Here is a 19,286-nt window from a genome sequence, read left to right on the forward strand (position 1 = left end):
TTTCCTCACGGCTCATATGATGTCATCGTGAGCAGCTAAGCAAATTCAGATTGCTGCAGTCAGTATATGGCACTCTGCAGGGCAGTAACAGGAAAAATAAATGTATATTGCTTTATTCACATGCTGGCAGGGAAAGTGGAATTGTTTATATTCTCTCTGCTGACTCTAAAAAAGATCACGGGGTTAAACTGAGGAAGTGTTCTTAAAAAAAAAAAAAGCATTAAGAGAAAAAAACTCAGCAATGAGAGTTTTATCACTCTAGCCTGAGAAAATACTAAAAGGTAATACATCATAATTGCAAACTTCCTTAGTCCTGAAGGATCTCTGGAAGGATCCACTGTGGAAGCATGTACCTACTAAACCTCACGATGGACGAGAGGATCTGAGCAGGGAAAGACGACACAATACACTTGCAAAACTGCCGTGGGATCTTTAACGTCCCCCTAGAGCAAACAGGAACTTAGTGTTTGCAGCCTCATGTAAAAGGAATGAAGAACATCCCATCACTAAGGTCACTTTAAACTGGATAAACCACTGAATGAGATAATGACTGGAAGACTCCCGAATATATGACTTATCATCTTTGCTATCTGCGTAATTTCTATGGACAAGAGAATTTCACACAGATAGCACCTCAGAATTTTTTGGGTGTAACTCATTATTCAGCATGAACAAATGTAGCAGAGCTTCCTCTTTTGGTGGACTGTTAACTAAGTATAGCTAATAAGCTAGCTGAGACCAGAAGAACTCTCCCTGTAGCTATTGCACTCTGGGGAGGCAGGGCCAGGTCTCCTGGCAGCTGGGACGAACATCATAAACTAAGTTATGTAAATCCTCCAAGTTTCAGACTTGAGATAAGTCAGAGGTTTTACAGCACCCTTCATCTACTACCGTGTTTTTTATTTTGTTTGAAGACATATGATGTCTATTAGCTGAATGCCCTTACGCATTGAAACTGAGAGCAGAAATTTACCATTTAAATTTAGATCGTGCTCTCCCCCTGCCACACACACACTAATTTTAAAAGTTTACTCTGAACAGTTCCCAGGATTGTGTGTCCAAATTCCAAGCAGAAGGCTAATAATAACCCCTGCGTTATTACAGGCACCAAATGAGTGCTCATAAAACTCTTAATTGCAGCCAGAGATAGGAGATGATAGTTGTTTATCAAAACAATGAATTAGTTTAAATTCATTTAATGCTGTCACTAGTACTGGGAGCCCAGCACACCACGCTCTAGTGTGCTGCTGGACCAGTTAGAGGTGTTTATCTTTGCCCATCGTAGTGTGCCATAGCTCTGATAGGAAATCATTACTTCCAGATTCTGGGATGAATTAATCTTCCTACTGAAAACAGTTGTATGGGATGAGCAGCGATGTGAGATCAGGCAGGTCACCAGTTAGGCTTCAGATTTAAACAGACTTTGGTCACTAGTGATTTATGAAAAGCTGCTCTCCACCCACACCTGCTCTTCCAGCCTGCTCCACAGAAGAAAAGAGGTGATGCTGCAGGCGACACTGTTAGATGCCAGTAGGTGGCTACCAGTCCCACCTCCCTTAGGGTCAATTTTTTGCCCCTAGAAATGAGCATTTCTACAGCATGTTAGAAAACCTTTATTCAGAATGAGCATTCTTCTTCAGCTCATCATTTCTGCACTGTGCAACATACTCCTTTGTTCAGTGAGAAAGAAGCATGCGGTCCACAGCATTTAACTTACGTTTTACTTCAATTGTTGATCACAGCCTTTCTATCATTTACTTTTCTTGTTCTTTTGTGTTGTAGACCCTACTGTGGAAATGATACCTTTGACTCTTAAAGAGCTACTCTGCTCCCGCTGCTGTCTCTCTTAGTTCTCTGTGTGCAACGGCAAAGCTGTTTGCTGTAAAAAAAACCAAAAAAACAACTGCTGGTACAAACGAAAGTTCAAGATTCCAGGTGGCAAGCAAGTAGCAGGAGCAGATGTCTTAACAACCAGAGAAAAGGAGGGAGAGTGATGGGGGGGGGGAGGGGGGAAGCATAGATAAACCATGAAAACAGTCATGGGGATATTTGCCACTACTTTCCATGAGATGCTAGAGGCAGTTGGGAGATTATACGTTATGTTCCTAGTAACTAGTCACACAAGCCTGGAAACCATTGTGGTTCATGTCACTGACTGATACATCTGTTCTCACATGCCTTTCTCCCTTCATTCTCCTGGGAACTTCTCCAGGTGTCTGGTTCAGGTACTTGGCAATGAGCCCGTCAGAAAGAAAACAATTCCTTATCTTCTGCCTTTAAAATTCCAGGTAGCCAAGGAGCTGCAATGCAAAATCAGCTAATAGCACAATTTGGAAAGAATGGGTTCCCATAAATATTGTATTGTGCACTGTATTAAAAAGATGTAACATTTATCAATGCTTATGTCATCAGGCTTACAAAAAAAAAAAAAGGATCATGAAAAAAACATGAGTCAGTTTTCAATGTATTGCGTTCACCTAATTCTTCATTTCCCTGTGACACAGGCACCGTACAGGCACGCATCTATTGATTGATGAGCCACAAGTCAGTCAATAGGACTGGTATGAAGCTCCTTTGTCACAGAAAGCCAGAAATTGCACAGGACATACGATCTTTCAAGATTTTCCTGTATATCCTACTCCAGCTGGATTGTAATCACCATGTAGAGTTTTTCCAGGTTATCTGACATTTCCATGGAGCCAAACCCAGGGTGTGCACGTAAGAGAAATGAAGTATACCACAGGAAAAGCCAGGGAACAGCTTGTTTTTCGTCTGATGCGAGCTGTAGTCTCATCTGATAAAGTATACAGGGACTTAAAATAAGACGAGAAAATTATTACAGTCAGGCTGAGGAGGGGAGAGTGATAGATAGTCTGTTCAGACTCTGACCACACAGAAGCAGCCAGCACTGTCTACCAAAATGAAATAGGGAGCTCTGCATCCCTTTATATCACTGGGTTTGAGGCAAATGAGAGAAGAAGGTACACTTTATGCCATTTCTAGTTACCATTTGTGCGGATCTGTACGGACTTAGTGAAGCAGTAGCACAGCAAGGCACTTTCACAGAGGTGCTTTTTGCCATCGTGAAGGTTACAAATACAGGCAGTGATCCAGCATTAATGCCAGTGGCCTTGCTCACAGTACGCTAACCATCCTCTCACTCAGGCTGACTCACCAGGGCCTGAGTAAAACCCTATTTTTAAGCATTTATAGTTACACCAAGTCTTCAGCCTAACATCAAAAGAGCATGCTGCGCCTTTTCCAAACGGGTTTGTCAGACCAGGACAGACCACGTGAAACAAAATGTCTTTTGCTCCCGGCAAGAACAGCAGTCAGTAGGATGGTGAAGTACCAGCCTGCCCCCCCAAACTACCAAGCACTAACCCTCGCATGAGGCAATTTAGTTGGCCGAGCCCCTTACCAGCAGCCACCCCCTTAGGCAGGGGTAAAGATTTATGGCCAGGTTGCTGCTGGCAGGCAGGATGCTCTTGCAGAACAGCTGGGCCTTGTAGACTAGTCCCTACCCTGAGCAAGGATTCACACAGAGCTGGCCTTTCACTTCGTTGGAAAAATTTCTTCATCTCCTTTGGGCATGAGACTGTGCTCCCTCCCCTGCTCCCAGGGAAAGGGGTCCACTCTCCACTGGGAGAGGACCGCACTCTCCCAGAACACGCGGACCTACTCTAATAAGGCAACTTCACTTCTCTCCCCTTTCTTCCAGTTCCACCTCTTCATCTCTTGCCTTCTGAGCATGGGAAGGGAGAGAGAGCAGGGATCAGAGCAGGAGCTGAAGGAGAGCCTTAAAAAAAAAAAAAAAAAAAAAAAAAAAAAAAGGCAAACAAACCAACAACCAACCAAAACAAAACAAAAAATCCCCACATACCCACTCCTGCACTAGCCACTGCTTCCTTCTGTGCACACGCCTCCCTCTGCACTTGCAGGGAATGAGGCAGCAGCTCCACACTGCCCTAGGAGCAGCTCAAGGCATCTCCAAAACGGCCGGCCAGCCCTTCCTTCCAGGAGTGCCACTCAGGTAACTCCCGTTGCCTGCTCCTTTAGCCAGGCTTAGCACCAGCAGAGCGAAATCAGCTTCAAAGTTGAGTAGCTGGTGGATGCTACGGCCAAGAAAGCGCATCTTTGCCATCTCCCTGTAACAGCGGCCTCTGGTTAAGAAACCCCTCACAACTTAGTCCCCCACTTTTCTCCAGTGCAAGACAAAATAACACTTCAGTGAATAAAAGACTGAAGTGGAGGCTCGAGTTGGTTGGTTTGTTTTAAATCTGCATTTCCTAAATTACAGGTTCTTTGAAAACAAATGGTGAGGTGTTCAGGCATTTCCTTTGAAAGACAAATCAAAAAAAGCTAGCCTCTCTGTTCAAAGTGCATTTTCCAACAAAAATTCATTCATACAAAAATGCTTTGACAGTAAGCAGAAAATCATTCTGCCATCTAAATATTAGAGAATTCCCTCCTTTATTTCCTTTCTTTCTTTTCCCTTTTTAAAGATTACAAACTAATTTGACCAAAAGAAGAGAGTGGGATGTTTTTTAAAGTCAACACTGTGAGAAATGTAAGGAAAAAAAAATACCAAAAAGCTACAGCCCCCTGGAAATTTTGTCATCTTGCCATTGTCTCAAAGAAGTACTGAATTTTTAAAGAAAAAAGCTTTCCACCCCTTCTTTCTTCTGAAAATATTTTCTTTTTTTTTTTTTTTCTTTTTTTTGGTCTATTTTTTCCTCCAAGAAATCAAACTTTCTTATTTTTCACCTTGAGTTGGGGGGGGTGGGGATTATGTCAAAGTTTTATGCTGAGAAACCTAGTCTACTTTACTTTGCCCAATGTCTTTCAAAATGGCGTGCAAACTCAATCCTTACCTGTGTCACTCATCTAGAAAAGCACCAGTTATTTGTGTGATTTCATCCTTAAGACTTGCTCTACAGCCCCATCACAAATATACTCTCTCTCAGACACACAAACATCTGGAGGTGTTAACCATTAACTATGTTTTGGAAAACCATGTGTGTTAGTAATAGCGCGCCAGAAAGTTTAGTCTTCACAAAGGGGCGACATAACAAGTTATACAACGAAGTCAAGAAAGGAGAAATGGTAGAAGTATGGGTATTACACACTACGTTCCTAAAATGATCAAAACCATTAGACGCACCAGTCTGATCATTTATCTTTTACAGGAGAGGAGACCTGTGAAATAAACAACCTTATATTGGAACAATATATTATGGAATGGGATAACATAATATAAATTAAGTCTCCTGCTTTTATTCCATATGCAGCAACCGTTGTAAAAAAAAAAAAAATGCCTCCAAGCACTGACGGCAATAGGCAGAGTATTACTGCAAAAATCCTCCTGTTCAGTGGTGATGGGATGAGTGACTGCTGTACTGTGTATTTTGTGAAATTCACAGTAGACTATTCCAGATGAAAATACGGAGAGGTTCTTTTATTGTGAAATTACCACGCCAGAAGCAAGACAAGAAACACTTCCTGCCGTTAACATTAGGTTGTGGTTATGATCAAAGATTTTGACAAACGACTCCTGTAGTTTCCGTATTCAAGTGCTGAATAAGGATACTGCCCTTCATTCTGCTAACACGCCTGTGCCAAGGTTGCTTTCTCCCCAGTCCCCGATAGCGGCAAATTTGGCCTCTAACCTGGGAGCCAGACATCTCTGCATGTGAAGGGAGATACTGACAATTGCCTAACGCTGGACTCCATTTGTGCGAAAGCTGCAAGCCTACGAAAGCAGGACCGGGCATAGCTAGATGTTGCAGAAGAGCTGGAGCATCCACAAGACCCCGTGCCTGGGCAGGTAGCGCCCCTAAGCCTGGGCAGCCCACGCATGGTCTGGTTGGTGGGCAAGAGAGCAGGAACACACAGGGAGCAGAGCACAGGGTAAAAAGTCACCCTGGAAATAAGCGTGAACATAGGTAGCGCAGTTACCCTTGTGCAAGTCAGGAAAAGGATGGCTTACCTTTCCGTTTCATGAGCGCCCGCAAGCATTAGTTTTATTGCACCGAAGTCAATGATTTCTCCCTTTATTTTCAGCGGTGGCAGAAGTAAACTTATGTGCATGCTCTGATAAAAGCACAAGCTATTCTTTACTTCATTCCTTTTACATTTGAAAGTACGTTAGTGTTTTAGAAATACTTGAACACGGGATGTTGGTTTAGTCCATTATCCTGCTGTGGGGATTGAGATAGAGATTTGAGACAGGTATTCCAGTCCCTTTCTACCCCACCAGAACAAAAAGACATTTGAACCATTCTTGATGTTCAGATTTGGGTCCTCAGAACTGATGCCCACATCATTACCACTGAAGAAAAAAGGCTTACATTACACTAAGCAACGTAACCTCCTGAAAGGCAAGAGCAACACATTTCTTCACATAACTGTTCAATCCTAGTCTGTATTTACTATTATACAGTATATATATACACACACACACATATATATACTGTTATATATATATATGCTGCTTATATACACTATCATATATATACTCTGCTATACAGTATATATAAGTATATTAAAAAGTACAGCTACTTTTGATATTTATGTTAAATTTATATTTATGTATGAAAGTATATATACTTTTTGTATTTATACTGCCAGCCAGTGGAGAACCTCACCGCGCTGTTACAGAAAAAAGCACAAGCATACGCAGTAAGTTCTCTGAACAGTTCGCTGCTTAAGACAGTGATTAAAACATGCATAAAATATGCAGAGTTTGAGACAGCAAGTCAGTGTAAAACAGACCGTTTTTATACTTGGTACAGTTCTTCCTTTCCCCCCACCGATCTCATTTTGCTCCATTAAATTTACCTTCTAGTTTACTACAAGCATATTAGGTCTCAACGTCAGAAGTGACCACAGCGAACAAAGCAAGAAAGGAGGGAAGGCAGAGACATCCTCCTGTTGATGTCTCACCCACCACTCACGTCCCCCCATCACTGGATTGCTGGAGATACCGTCAAAACTGAGTCAAACCCAGGCCCATGGATGCAGAGCCAGAAGCAATGACCGCACAGTTACATCCGTGATGTACCATGACGCGCTCTGCATTATAAGCTCATACTTTCCCCCTCACACACACAGACAGACACCTTCAAATGACCTCTGCTTTCAGGAGCAAATTAAGTTCTCATGGCAGTGCCTTTAAAACAAACCATTACTTCCCAGAGCTGGGCACGGAGCTGTTTAAGGAGGCAGCACATCGCATGCCAGAAGGCCGTGGCACCGCCATCCTGCGGGCTGGAGCTGGCCACATGCTCCAAGGGGACTGAAATTCGAATACATGAGGGGCCTCTGAGAGGGTGAATGGGGGATGAACTCCCTAACAAAAATACACGTTTTGAAAAAATGAAATGCTTCATTTGTGAAAGTGCCTTTTGATCATTATAACCTCTGGGTTTAACCACGCTGGTGTCTCCTGCCAAGTATGGTTTAGTGATGACACATCATCATGGCACCAGGAATGAACTTGTTGATAAGTTAAATAATGGGACTACTTTCAGATCATTTTTATAGCTGAAAATCCTCATGGCATAGAAGAGTCATCATACAGTTATTTCACTGTGGAGAACCGTTATTTTTCTTAGGATAACTTTGAACTCTGTAGCTTTTGGGGAAGGGGGATGTTTTTCATATAAAACCTTGCTTCCATTCTTCCCCCAAAAGTTCAGCTTGTATTAGCTGGAATGATAACAAATTCATGAAGATATGTATTCAGGCAGATTGTAAATTTAGCTAAAGCATTTAAATGTTACTAAATCCAAACAAAGATCTAAAGCAAGATGCAAAACACCACAAAAAAAAAAAAATGTTCCAAAAGATACGGACTAAGATTTTTAAAGCTGAGTAAGGGACTCAGTCACACAAGTCCCAAAGAAAATGATTAATTATGTGGTTAATAATCTCAGTGTATATGCCAAGTTAATTCCTGATAGAACTTCATTGTCTTCAGTGGAGTTATACTGCAAATGTATTTGACAGATAGTCAAGTTTCTTCTCCAAGAATAACTTCTAAGGCAGAAGGTTTAAACATGAGTGAATGAAAGTCCTGGGCCAAGTTCTACCCTAATTTAAACCCTGTACAAAACAGCTGACTTGGAAGTGTGGGTGTAAGGAAAGGCAGAAAGAGACATGAGTCTATTCTTCCTTTGCTGGGACATTACATCAATTCCCTTAGGTAATGGTCATGTCTCCGAAAAACACAGTGGGAATCCAGATTGCAGTTTGTTGGAGATTCTTTCCTTCCAAGCCTGCAAGTTCCTGTATTTCACAAGCAGTAAGCGTTCAGGGAAGAGCCTGGACTAGTCTCAATGGAGGACCATGAAATTCACTCCTGTTTGGTACTGCATGGATTCGAATCTTGCCTGCTTCAAAATGCATTTCATCATCCTTGATGTTAAGCACCGGAAATGGTCATTTTAATATGAACATTGGAATTAGTCACCTAATTTAATCAGAAAATAATGCATTTCAGACATTCTCAACCTCAATATTATTTTGAATAAAACCCCAGCGTTTGGATTATTTTTACTTTTTTAGTGTATTGGGTTATTTTTGGCTCATTCTTAGCATTAGAGTTAAACATGTCTGATTAAGGCTGACAGGTCAAACAGGGTGCAGACGCTTTTGCTAAGGTGAGAAGGAAGTAATGCCCATCTCAACTCTTTCTATGCAGCATTGCTAAGGACACAGAGAAGTTTTATTGCTTTACCCAAAGCATCATTTATGCCAGTGGCAGAAATCTGAGTGCTACAGCTCTAAGCGTAGTGAATTCCTAATGTCCTCACTTCTGATTCTTCTGCTGGCAGAAGTCATTTCACTAAAAAAGTGATGTAATCTGGCAGAGAGCGAGCTGAACATAAACAAAATGGCTCCACAGTAATATCCCTGCTCTAAGGGGATCATTGCTAGGCCAGGTGGCGAGAGCCAGCAAGCTGGCCTCTGGACTGACCGAGCCCAAGCACTTGGATGCCCTCCCCAGCTCTCCTCTCCTTGACTATTTTCAGTCAAATCAGATAGCAAAGTAAGTCACATACATTGTTTTATAATACTCAACTGGATGTCAGGGGCTCTTCTGCTAAGCACCCCTAATGAGGCAAAAGTGAAGACATTTCCCATCCAACACAGTTTGCACTAGTTATAAGCAGGACAGACACTGGATCAGGAGCATCTCACGTTCTCCACCTGTGAAATGCAGCTGCTAATCTTCAGCCTTGTAAAAATGCGTGGAAGTGAAGAGCTCCGTAGGATGGGCTGTGACAAAAAGCTCCATAGGATGCGCCAGGAAGGAGAGCAGGAGTATTTTGAGGGAATCGGCCAGGCCAGAAGCAGGAAGGCAGAGCAGAGCCAGTCCTGCAGGAACAGCAGCTCCGCATGGCCCAGAGTGTGCATGCCACCAGGACTGGCACAGAGCACACAGCTCTGAAGTGACACTTCCCCACTCACCTGGGGCTGTGCTGAGGTGGCATTTTCTTCCCTTCACCAGGCCCAAGCAAATCTTATGCAAGTACTTTATTACCGGCAGCGCCAAGCAAGCAGCTCGCTGGGCTTGCTGTGCTCCCTGCTGACCCTGCCAGCGAGGGAGACTAAGCGCCATCTGGCCTATGCGTGGCAGCCACCTCCCACCCTTCCTTTCCTTTCTTCATCTCCCAGCTGTGTATGCGAATGTTTGTTATTTCTGCATACAGGCCTCCCTGCTGGAGATGAATACAACCTACTTTTTCCCCTCCTCACCAGCGCTCACGTCTTTGATCTCTAGTTCTTCACTTCTGTAGCACTCAGTGCCTGTACCATTTCATTGCATGTACATAGCTGCACGCCTCTTCTCCCAGCTTCATCTCAGCTGCTGCAATCCAGTTCTACCTTTCCTTCTTATTGCTTTTCACCTTCTCACCTCCCTTTGGGCTTCCTCCAAAATCAGCTCTTCTCCCTCTTTTCCTTCAGAGCTGCTGCTTCTCTCTCTCGCCTCTCTCAGACACTGGTGCTTGACAGACTTTCTTCCAGTCCTCTTCATCACTTTGACCCTCCTCTCCAGCAATTTCCATCTACAAGTACAAGGTTGTCATAACTAATAAGTGGACCATGTTTAAATATGAAAATAGTCAGACAGGCTCCCCAGCTCTCTTCTGCCTTTTTTCTCCTGCTCTTCATTAGCTACTCCAGGTCCAGGCATAGGGTAAGGCACTGCAACACAAGTAGCACATCACTGCTTCTGCCTCAGAGTACGGCTGTGAAAGAAGGCGGCATTTTTAAAATCTGTTCTTGAAAAAGATGATGGTAAGGAGTCTTCTGAAAGCACGTCAGGAGAACTTCTACCCTGCATCATTTCCCCAGTCAAAATGGAAAAAAAAAAATGTGGTGTATTTTACTAGCAATTAGAGAACCTATTACTAGCAATTGGAGAAGAGTCATGACCAAACTTTTGAAACATCAAAACATTTAAACTATTCCAGCTGAGGTAAGTTGTGGGGAATTTACTTTGGCTTTATAAATCTTATAGAATTAGTCTAGTTTTGTCACACAAATAAACCATGTAATACATTTTCTAGAGATAGATAACACAAGTGGAAACATCATAGAATGGTTTGGGTTAGAAGAGACCATTAAAGGTCATCAAATTATCTCAAGCTTGATGACTTTTATCCTATAAATGCCCCTCTGTCTTTCCACTAACTATAGTGGGAGACTAGATATTTAGCTAAAACTTCTTCATATGGCTAAAGTTGGGTTAAATGATTCCTATCTGACTGGAATAAAAATGATAAATTGGTGGATCGAAAGCTGAACGTGAGCCTGCACTGTGTGCTCGCAGCCCAGAAAGCCAACTGAATCCTGGGCTGCATCAGAAGAAGCATGGCCAGCAAGTCGAGGGAGGTGATTCTGCCCCTCTATTCTGGCAAGACCTGACCTGGAGTACTGCGTCCAGCTCTAGAGTCCTCAGTACAGGAAAGATGTGGACCTGTTGGACTGAGTCCAGAAGAGGGCTACAAAAATGATCAGAGGGACAGAACACCACTCCTATGAGGACAGGCTGAAAGAGTTGGGGTTTTTCAGCCTGGAGAAGAGAAGGCTCCGGTAAAAATTATTGTGGCCTTTCAGTACTTAAAGGGGCCTATGGGAAAGATGGGGACAAACTTTCCAGCAGGGCCTGTTGCAATAGGACGAGGGGTAATGGTTTTAAACTAAAAGAGGGTAGATTTAGAACAGATATAAAGAAGAAATTTTTACAATGAGGGTGATGACACACTGGACCAGGTTGCTCAGAGAGGTGGCAGATGCCCCATGCCTGGAAACACTCGAGGTCAGGTTGGACGGGGCTCTGAGCAACCCGGTCTAGTTGAAGATGTCCCTGCTCATTGCAGCAGTGGGGTTGGACTAGATGACCTTTAAAGGTCCCTTCCAACCCAAACTATTCTATGTTTCTATGAAAAAAGTCCTGGTGCAGACATCATCATGGATGGAAAATAAGCTGCACAGACATCTTCTTGTAGTATAATGACATCTGCATCAGGACTACAACTTGAAAAGTTACTTTGGCTAAGAAATACCACATTCACTCTGAGGGCTAAGGAGAGCATTTCTGCAAAGGCTAAAAAAAAAAAAAAAAAAGTAGGATTTCCTAAGGAAAATAGAAACTTAAAATAACACCGATTTAAAATTGCTTCTTGCACAGTGATCTCATTTCCTTAGGATCAGCTTATTACTACCCTTTCAAGTGTGAGGCATAGTTAAATTTTCCTGAAAACTAATGTTCTGATTGTATTTAAAAAATAGCTTCTGATTAAGCAAAGCTTGTTTTATATATTTATTCTGCAGAGTGTTGCCTTGTCCCACTCTTGGGCACAGTAATCTGGGATGGGGGCACTCATCACTTTAATTTTGAAAAGGATCAGAACTGGGTTTAGCTGTCACCTTTTACTGTCTGTCTGCAACTGAAAGAAGAACAGAACAATCCTGTAGGGCTGGCAACAAGGAAAATTCTCCTCCGTCTGAAATCACTGCAATCATAGCTAACGCAGTGATAGCTCTAGCTCCATTTTGGAAATGCAGAAAGGATTCTGAATAGTTCGCAGTGTTGGACTCTGTTAACACCACTAGAAATTCAAAGCACTGCTTGGTTTTAAATTATAACATAATCAATATCCTGACAAAGCCTTTATGAATTGTTTTTATAGGGTGTGGAGGGATAGAAAAAAATAAATATAAGAACATAAGTAGCAAGATCTTAGCTCAAACTGAAACTGAGAACTAGTTATGCGGTGCTCCAAAGTCTAAAGCATTATTTCTACTTCTGCAAATTTATTAATAGCATTTGTTGAACATTGGTTTAAAATATTATAACTGATTGCTTCAAGTGACAAGTAGGCAAAACATGGAAGATAAACTGTTGCAAGGAAGGCATGCCAAAATACAGAACAAAGCTATTTAGCCAATTATATATTTATCTTCCAAGGTTTAAAATGTGAAGGGAAAGTTTTAAAGAATTAAATTATTTTGAACACCCCTAGTTTTGAAGCTTCAGAGCATCCTTGTTGAAAAACTGCCAACCCTTTTTCCACTGGTTATGGGGAATCTAAAGCATCCAAAATAGTGGGTTTTTTCAAAGGTGATCTGCTCGTAGCACTGTAAATAGGGTTGTTTGGGCTTTTTAATAGTAGAAGCTATTGTGACAAAAAAAATATGTAAGTGGTGAAAAAAAGAGACTGCCACTGAAAATCTCTTGCTATTCTTTGTCCTGCGTTGTTGCATGGGTAAATGAATAGTGCTGTCAAGAGTATTTGGGTTTGTTTTCATTTTGTTTCCCCCCTCCAAAAGTGTAAAGTGGGCCACAAACAGTGACAGGTCTTGACTGCCCCAAGAAGCAAAGCTGAATTCCGCTTACAGTTCAGGGGAGCTGCTACATGCCCATTCACACAGAAAAGTTTTCTGGGAAAACTTTAAACTTCTTGTTGGCTGATGTTGAGTTGGTAGCTTGTGCATCTCACCTGGCGTCTTTTTGTTTCTCCAGCACTCGTTGTACGCTTCCTGACAAAACGGTTCATCTGGGAGTATGACCCGACACTAGGTAGGTTGCATTTCATTCTAGACACATGGTATGCTGTATATAATAGCACGGCTGAAGTAATGGAAAGTCATAGAGTTAAAATTCCGAGCCCCAGTCAACCTTTAAATTTGCTGTAAAAAGCTTCTCCATGGTCATTTAAAGCTGGAACAAATTATTGCCTAAGATGGTAGAATAGACAAGCAGTAACGCACTCAAACGAAAGCAGAATTAATACATGAGGCACATTTCTGCCCACACAGAAGTCAGTGGGAATTTTGCCATTGAAAGCAATTGTGTTAGTATTTCACTCCGAAAATTATTTAGCGTGCGATCAGTTTTCTGCTTGTGGATAACCCAAACATCAGCTGCTAGTGAATAAGATGGCTGGGATACAGATCTCAAAAATTCAAGGCCGGGGGGGGAACCAAACAATTGTAGGTACTTACAGTCTGTCTACCTATGCTTAGGTTTTTTGTCCTCATTTTCAAACATACATTGCGTCTCACTTTTTGGGTGACCAGGCAGGAACACCAGTCATTAGAAGAGCATCCACTTCTCCTCCGCCACTCTCACTTAGCTGTGTTGTGTCCGGTACTTTAGAGAAGCTGGCACAGATATCTCAAAAAAACTTTGTCAAACAGTTGCTGAATTAGAGGTCTTGCTTGAAAATTTGGGCCGAGGTCCAATTTCTTAGTATTTCCTAAGTTAGAACACATTTGAATGCTCTGCACCAGGGAAAATCCAAGCCAGGAGGTCTGAGATGAGGCATTCACATCTTAGAAGGCACCTTCAATACCTCAGGACTAAGTGATTTGCACACGAAGTAAGAGGCTGGGAAATTTTCTTTTCTCCTACAATCTGTTGCCATCTCCTTCCTAACCTTTCTTCAGAGGCTCAAATACAGATCATGCAGTTAAACACCTATTTTTTTATTAGGGTTCTTTCTCTAAGAGGTCATACTAAAGAAACAGAGAACACCATAAACTTGCACAGCAGAAACAAAGATGAAAATCTAATACATCTTACTGCAAAACCCAGGCAGCCCTTTCAACAAAGCAAAGTATCATACTAAGTATTTTTGTCTGGTAAGATGAAGAAATGACAGATACCAGAAATCTCATCTTGGGAAAACAATTCTCAGAACAACCTGAACTGAAATGCATTCTTTTATGTACTAATATCAATATATTAATCAGTGAATTATGTCACCTGCCTTGTACTGCACAGTGGGACATTCAGTATAATGTTTTATTAGTATTAGTACTTCACACATCGCTTTCACTAATATATAATTTTAAGAACTTGACAATAGAAGAAGTATATAAAGTGTTTTGTATGTCTAAGTTCATTAATGTCTTACAGGGGCACTGCATGTAAAAGTATCCTTGTTGCCTTGTTTAAGCACACAAACTAAGTTATTAGCAAGCTGCAAGGTTTATTATTTTTTGTCCCATTATGAAGGCCCTGTGTCCCTTTTAGTGTACAAGACTTGACATTTATTTCTGTTTTACAAATGAATACAACTGCAGATTAACCATGCCCCTCAGGAATCTAATCATCTTCTGTTTGTAACACTGAGAGCTTTCGCACACGCAACAATCCTACCTCAACAAAACAAAAATTAAATCTCCTCTGACTTAGTGAATTCTACGTTCTCATTCAGTTTAGAGGATAACAGCTTAAATCATGTGTTATGGTTATTGCAAAGATAAGTGCTTTAGGTTGCTTGGAGAAAACGGCTTGAGAAATGAAAAAAACTAATAAACTATTATCAATAATTTATTTTTTAATCACAGTAATCTCTGTTGGAAAGTCCCACTGGAGACTGGTTTTTCAAGTAGGTTTTTTTTTTTTTTTTCATACTATGGATCACAATGGGATTCAAAGGAGGCCCTGAAGTGCTGAGCGGGGGAAGAACCAAAAAAAAAAAATCTCCTGAATTTCTAACCACTATTCAGACCTTCAGAGATCAACCCGAAAGGCACTATAACTTCAAAAGCTTTAATAAATAGTGCTTTAAAGAACCCATTTCTGTCTTTATCATGATCATCCTGTGGTGATTTAGTGGCCAGTTACCTGTAAACATCACTGAGCTGAATTTACTGACAGGTTTTAGCTCAATAGATTAATTTCTTCTTAGCAGTCATCGACTGGCAGTTGGGTGGGAAGAGGGATATCAATATATTCCACCAATATAAAGAAATTTAAGTTGTATCAGTGAGACCTATTTTCCGTAAAGGAGAATAAGTAGCTTTGTCAAGTAATTTTGAAAGAGCAGGAGTAAAACAGATGCAAACTATCTAGCTACTAGGCAACAGGAGGTTTCGCCAAAAAAAAAAAAAAATCACTGGGTCTGTGACAAAAATGTCATATTTATAGTTTATTTCTTATGTCAAGTTTTCAACCACCCATTAGCTCTCTGATGCAAGGAATCCTCAGATAATTCCTATTTTTAGGAAAGCTTTCAGCAAGCTGTACAAGGCCTGATGGAAATTCAACATTATTCTAAACTAAGCATCGGGGTAAAACACCTTGTCCTCTTAATTCAAGGGTGGCACATTTTAACTGGGAAGGAAAAAACACACCTTATAAATATTCTTTAGTACTCTAACCTGCCAGAAGAAAAATGAAGGACCATATTTTTAGCAGCATCTGGATACACTGCTGTATCTCCAGGAGCCAAATTACAAACCACAAAATAACATTTTCTGGCGGGAGGAGCATCACTGAATCTTGCAAGCTTTGGCACACGGAGTTGCCGCTGGAGTCAGGGCTTTGCAGCTCTGCCACTTTTGTGCATGATGTTGGATCTCTGCAAGCATCAGTACGACAGCTGCATCTTCACAAAAGCACACATCACTGTGCTTTTTATTTTATTATTCTCAGCCAAGGGCTAACAACTGCAGCAAAGGTCATTTTCTGGGGAGTGTTAACTGTCAGCCTTGACTTCTCCATCATTTCTGCTTAGCTGGTGAGTCACTGTCACCATCTTAGCATGGGGTTTCGGGTTTTGTTTTTGTGGTGTGTGTTTTTTTGTTGTTTTTTTTGTTTGTTTTTTTTTGTTTGGTTTTTTTTTGTTGCTTTTTTAAGCCCCTGTTCCCTCAGGCTAAATGGTTACCTGGCATTATCAAGGCAAATGGGTTTCCACTTTCAATCTTTATTTATTAAAGTCACACAACTATCCCCCACACATGCAACAAAATTAGAGTGTCTAACCAAAGAGCTCTATGTGGAGCTGGGATATCCAAGTTTGGAAAAAACAAAAAAAAAAAAAAAGAGGGAGTTATGAACTGGGTTGTGTCATTTGGTCTGAATTAGCATTTTTATGTACAGTTAGAGAATCAGGTGCTTTCTGAGGTGCAGGGACTTAAAGCATTCATTTTTGCCATATAGGGAAAAAACCAAACAAATAAAACCCGGAGAATGTGCAGGAGACAGGTTCCTCACTTCTTTTCTTGATTCTGTCACTGATTTGTTGCCCACAGTCTCTCTGCCTCTGCTTCTCATCTATAAAATCGTTCACCTCGTAGAAGGTTTGTAAATCCTTTAAGTAACCAGTACTCAGAGTTAAGACTCACATATGAAAGGTGCGCAGAACCACCAAGCATTTCTCCAAAGACTGAATTTTAAACAAAAGACTACTTATAAAATAACAGCACCCAAGGTGATGATATTTTTGTTGACCTTTCTAAAAGTCGCTTGGGCTTTCTCGCGCTATCCCTAGATGTCTTTCTTGGGCTGTTCCCATATTTCATACAACTTTGCTAATCCTCTGAAAGGAAGACTGTCTCTGAGCAGGTACTCAGCAGAGCAGTGCGTTGACAGACTGGCCAGTCTGTGAAGGCAAAGAGAGACAGAAAGCATAGGAGTTTATTTGATTGGAATGGGATAGAGAAAAGACTATTCATTCCTTTGAAGAAGCAGAGGTAACTGTAATGAAACATGAGTCTTAAGAAAAATTATGATTCTGCTAGGACTACTAGATTAATAGTAACATTTTTAAAGAGTATCTTTTCCAATTATGTCACAAATTCTTTAAGACATTCAGGTTTTTGTTCACTCTTTTTCCATGGGGAGGGGAAAAAACCTGAGTTGGTGTTTCTACAAAGTCTTGTCTGAATCAACATACAGACAGCCCATAAGACACCATCAAACATGGTTAAAATGTGTGGGTATCAGTAAACCAGCAAAGACAGGAGATAAAGTGGTACAAATTGCTGTCCCACTAGCTTGATTATGGTAACACCCATGGTGTTACAGCCCATGGTAACACCATTCTTCTCCAGCATAACATGAAACAGCCAAAGGACTGCAGAAAGGTACACTAGGTAAACACGTGCTTGAGGGTCAGAGCCCTGAATTACCTCACAGCAGAGAATTTCATCTCCTATAGACCAGCTTAAGACTTATAAATTTCATCGCTGTGGCAAGAAGAGCAGTAATCCCTTTGCAAAGATATTGTTTACGTTGGCAAGAAGGCTTTTCTCATTGGAAAGTTTGTTGCAAGGGAGACTATTTTTACATTGGAAGGGTAGTTTTGCCTATATAACCACATCTGTAGCCGGGGGTTCTGTAAGCAAAATGGTACCATTCAGGGAACACAAGGGAAGTTTGCAGACACCATACATAATGTAATTAACATTACAACACTAGCAAATATTGCTAGGCTGAGTTTCTTTTCTGCATCTGATAAATATAGATCTGTACAAACAACATAAACAACAGAGCAGAATGGAAATATAACCAAACTAGCTTCCATCAAAACGGTTGATAACCAGAAACAGCTTAGCAGTAGGAGCCAAGACCTCGCTAAGAATAATTTCCTCTAGCAAGAGACGATGCAAGAACTATATTTCTGGGCTAATTTTGTGCCAAAGCAGTCACTAAAAAGAGCTCAGGCCTAAATGCAGTTCTCAAGGACAGTCTTTCCTCTCTGGTTTATTCAGCTAACACATTGTCTGGACAGCTGGAATACTGTCTGAATACAAACTCTTTATCCCCAGGATCGCTTTCCCTGCTACAGATCACACGTTGAAGAAACACATGTCTTTGTATATTGTAGATTTCTAGTTTTCTTGACTTGTGGCTCACTCTGCAAGTTTGTCTTAACACTCCTGAAGGCCTACTGCCCGCCTCTACCACAAAAATACTAACTTGCAGCAGCACAGCTAAGAGAGAAACTGCCCAGACAGCAAACAGAACTTTTAACAAAGGGGCCCATACTAAAATAAGTGTTAATAAATCATTAACTGATGGCCCCTTCAGCCCTAGGGTGTAAAGGTTGTCAGATCAGCATCCCCAGGAGGAAGGCCACCTGGGGAATCCTCCCCACCCAGCTCTCTCTTCCTCCTGAGGCACAACAGGGTACTGCAGGCTACACAGTGCTATAGGCCAGATCATTGATATGCTCAAGATTAAAAATAACTATTTTACATAGCAAGCAAAAGAGGAGAGAGTTCTGCCATCATCTTGCAGAACTTTGCCTTCTGCGTATTTCATCTGAACACCTGTGTTGACAACTACAGTTTAGCCAAGCACAAGCTAGGAGTAACGTATGTGGTCCTGTGGTCCAGTACAGGCTTTCAGCCAAAGTGAGATGTAATGGTAACCGACCATTTGGGCCTAAGAGGAATGGCTGCCAACCTGTGTTTCTGTGAATACCATGGCAAATGTGTAGACGCTTAATAAATTGCTGGAAGACAGGCTTATTTTCAAGCCAGACTCTGGCTATTAGTATCCTGAGTTTTTATTAATAAAATTACTCATTCCTTCCAGTGCTTAAGGGATTCAGTCCTCAGTAGTTCAGATTGGGCCTTGCTAGGTATCTTCCTGGCCTTCTATTTTTCACCAGTTCAAAAGAGTAGAAACATTACTTAACTTGATAGACATTTAATAAGCTATATTGTTTTTACTATACCCCTCAGTAGCAGGAACTTATACTGAATGTCATCATTATGGCAATGAGCCATGGAAGTGTTCCCAATTTCTCTGAGGTGTTTGTGAGGAAATGGACTGGTATGGCCTAGAGCACCTTAAACCCCCGACACCGGCTTCTAAAATGCTCAGCAAAGACTTGAAGTGATGAGATTGTAATCGAGAGCAGCAGAGGAAGATGCTTAAAATAACATGGGAAGCAGTTATCTGAAAGTGTGGTTTGTTTTCTTTCATATGAGTCTCAAGATGAAGATATTCCTGATGTCAGTAATCAAAATAG

General features: G+C 41.3%; 1 protein-coding gene across 3 annotated transcripts in view; it reads left to right on the plus strand.

Moving 5' to 3' along the window:
* Positions 1-19,286, plus strand: part of RERG (RAS like estrogen regulated growth inhibitor) — a 109,975-nt gene that overhangs the window by 79,376 nt on the left and 11,313 nt on the right. For all 3 annotated transcript variants that reach the window (XM_063358833.1, XM_063358825.1, XM_063358842.1), the window contains exon 3: positions 13,037-13,093. In XM_063358833.1, coding sequence (XP_063214903.1) covers positions 13,037-13,093 — 57 coding nt within the window. The remainder of the gene's footprint in view (positions 1-13,036; positions 13,094-19,286) is intronic.

This window comes from Chroicocephalus ridibundus, chromosome 1 (assembly GCF_963924245.1).
Source record: "Chroicocephalus ridibundus chromosome 1, bChrRid1.1, whole genome shotgun sequence".
NCBI classification, from domain to species: Eukaryota; Metazoa; Chordata; class Aves; order Charadriiformes; family Laridae; genus Chroicocephalus; species Chroicocephalus ridibundus.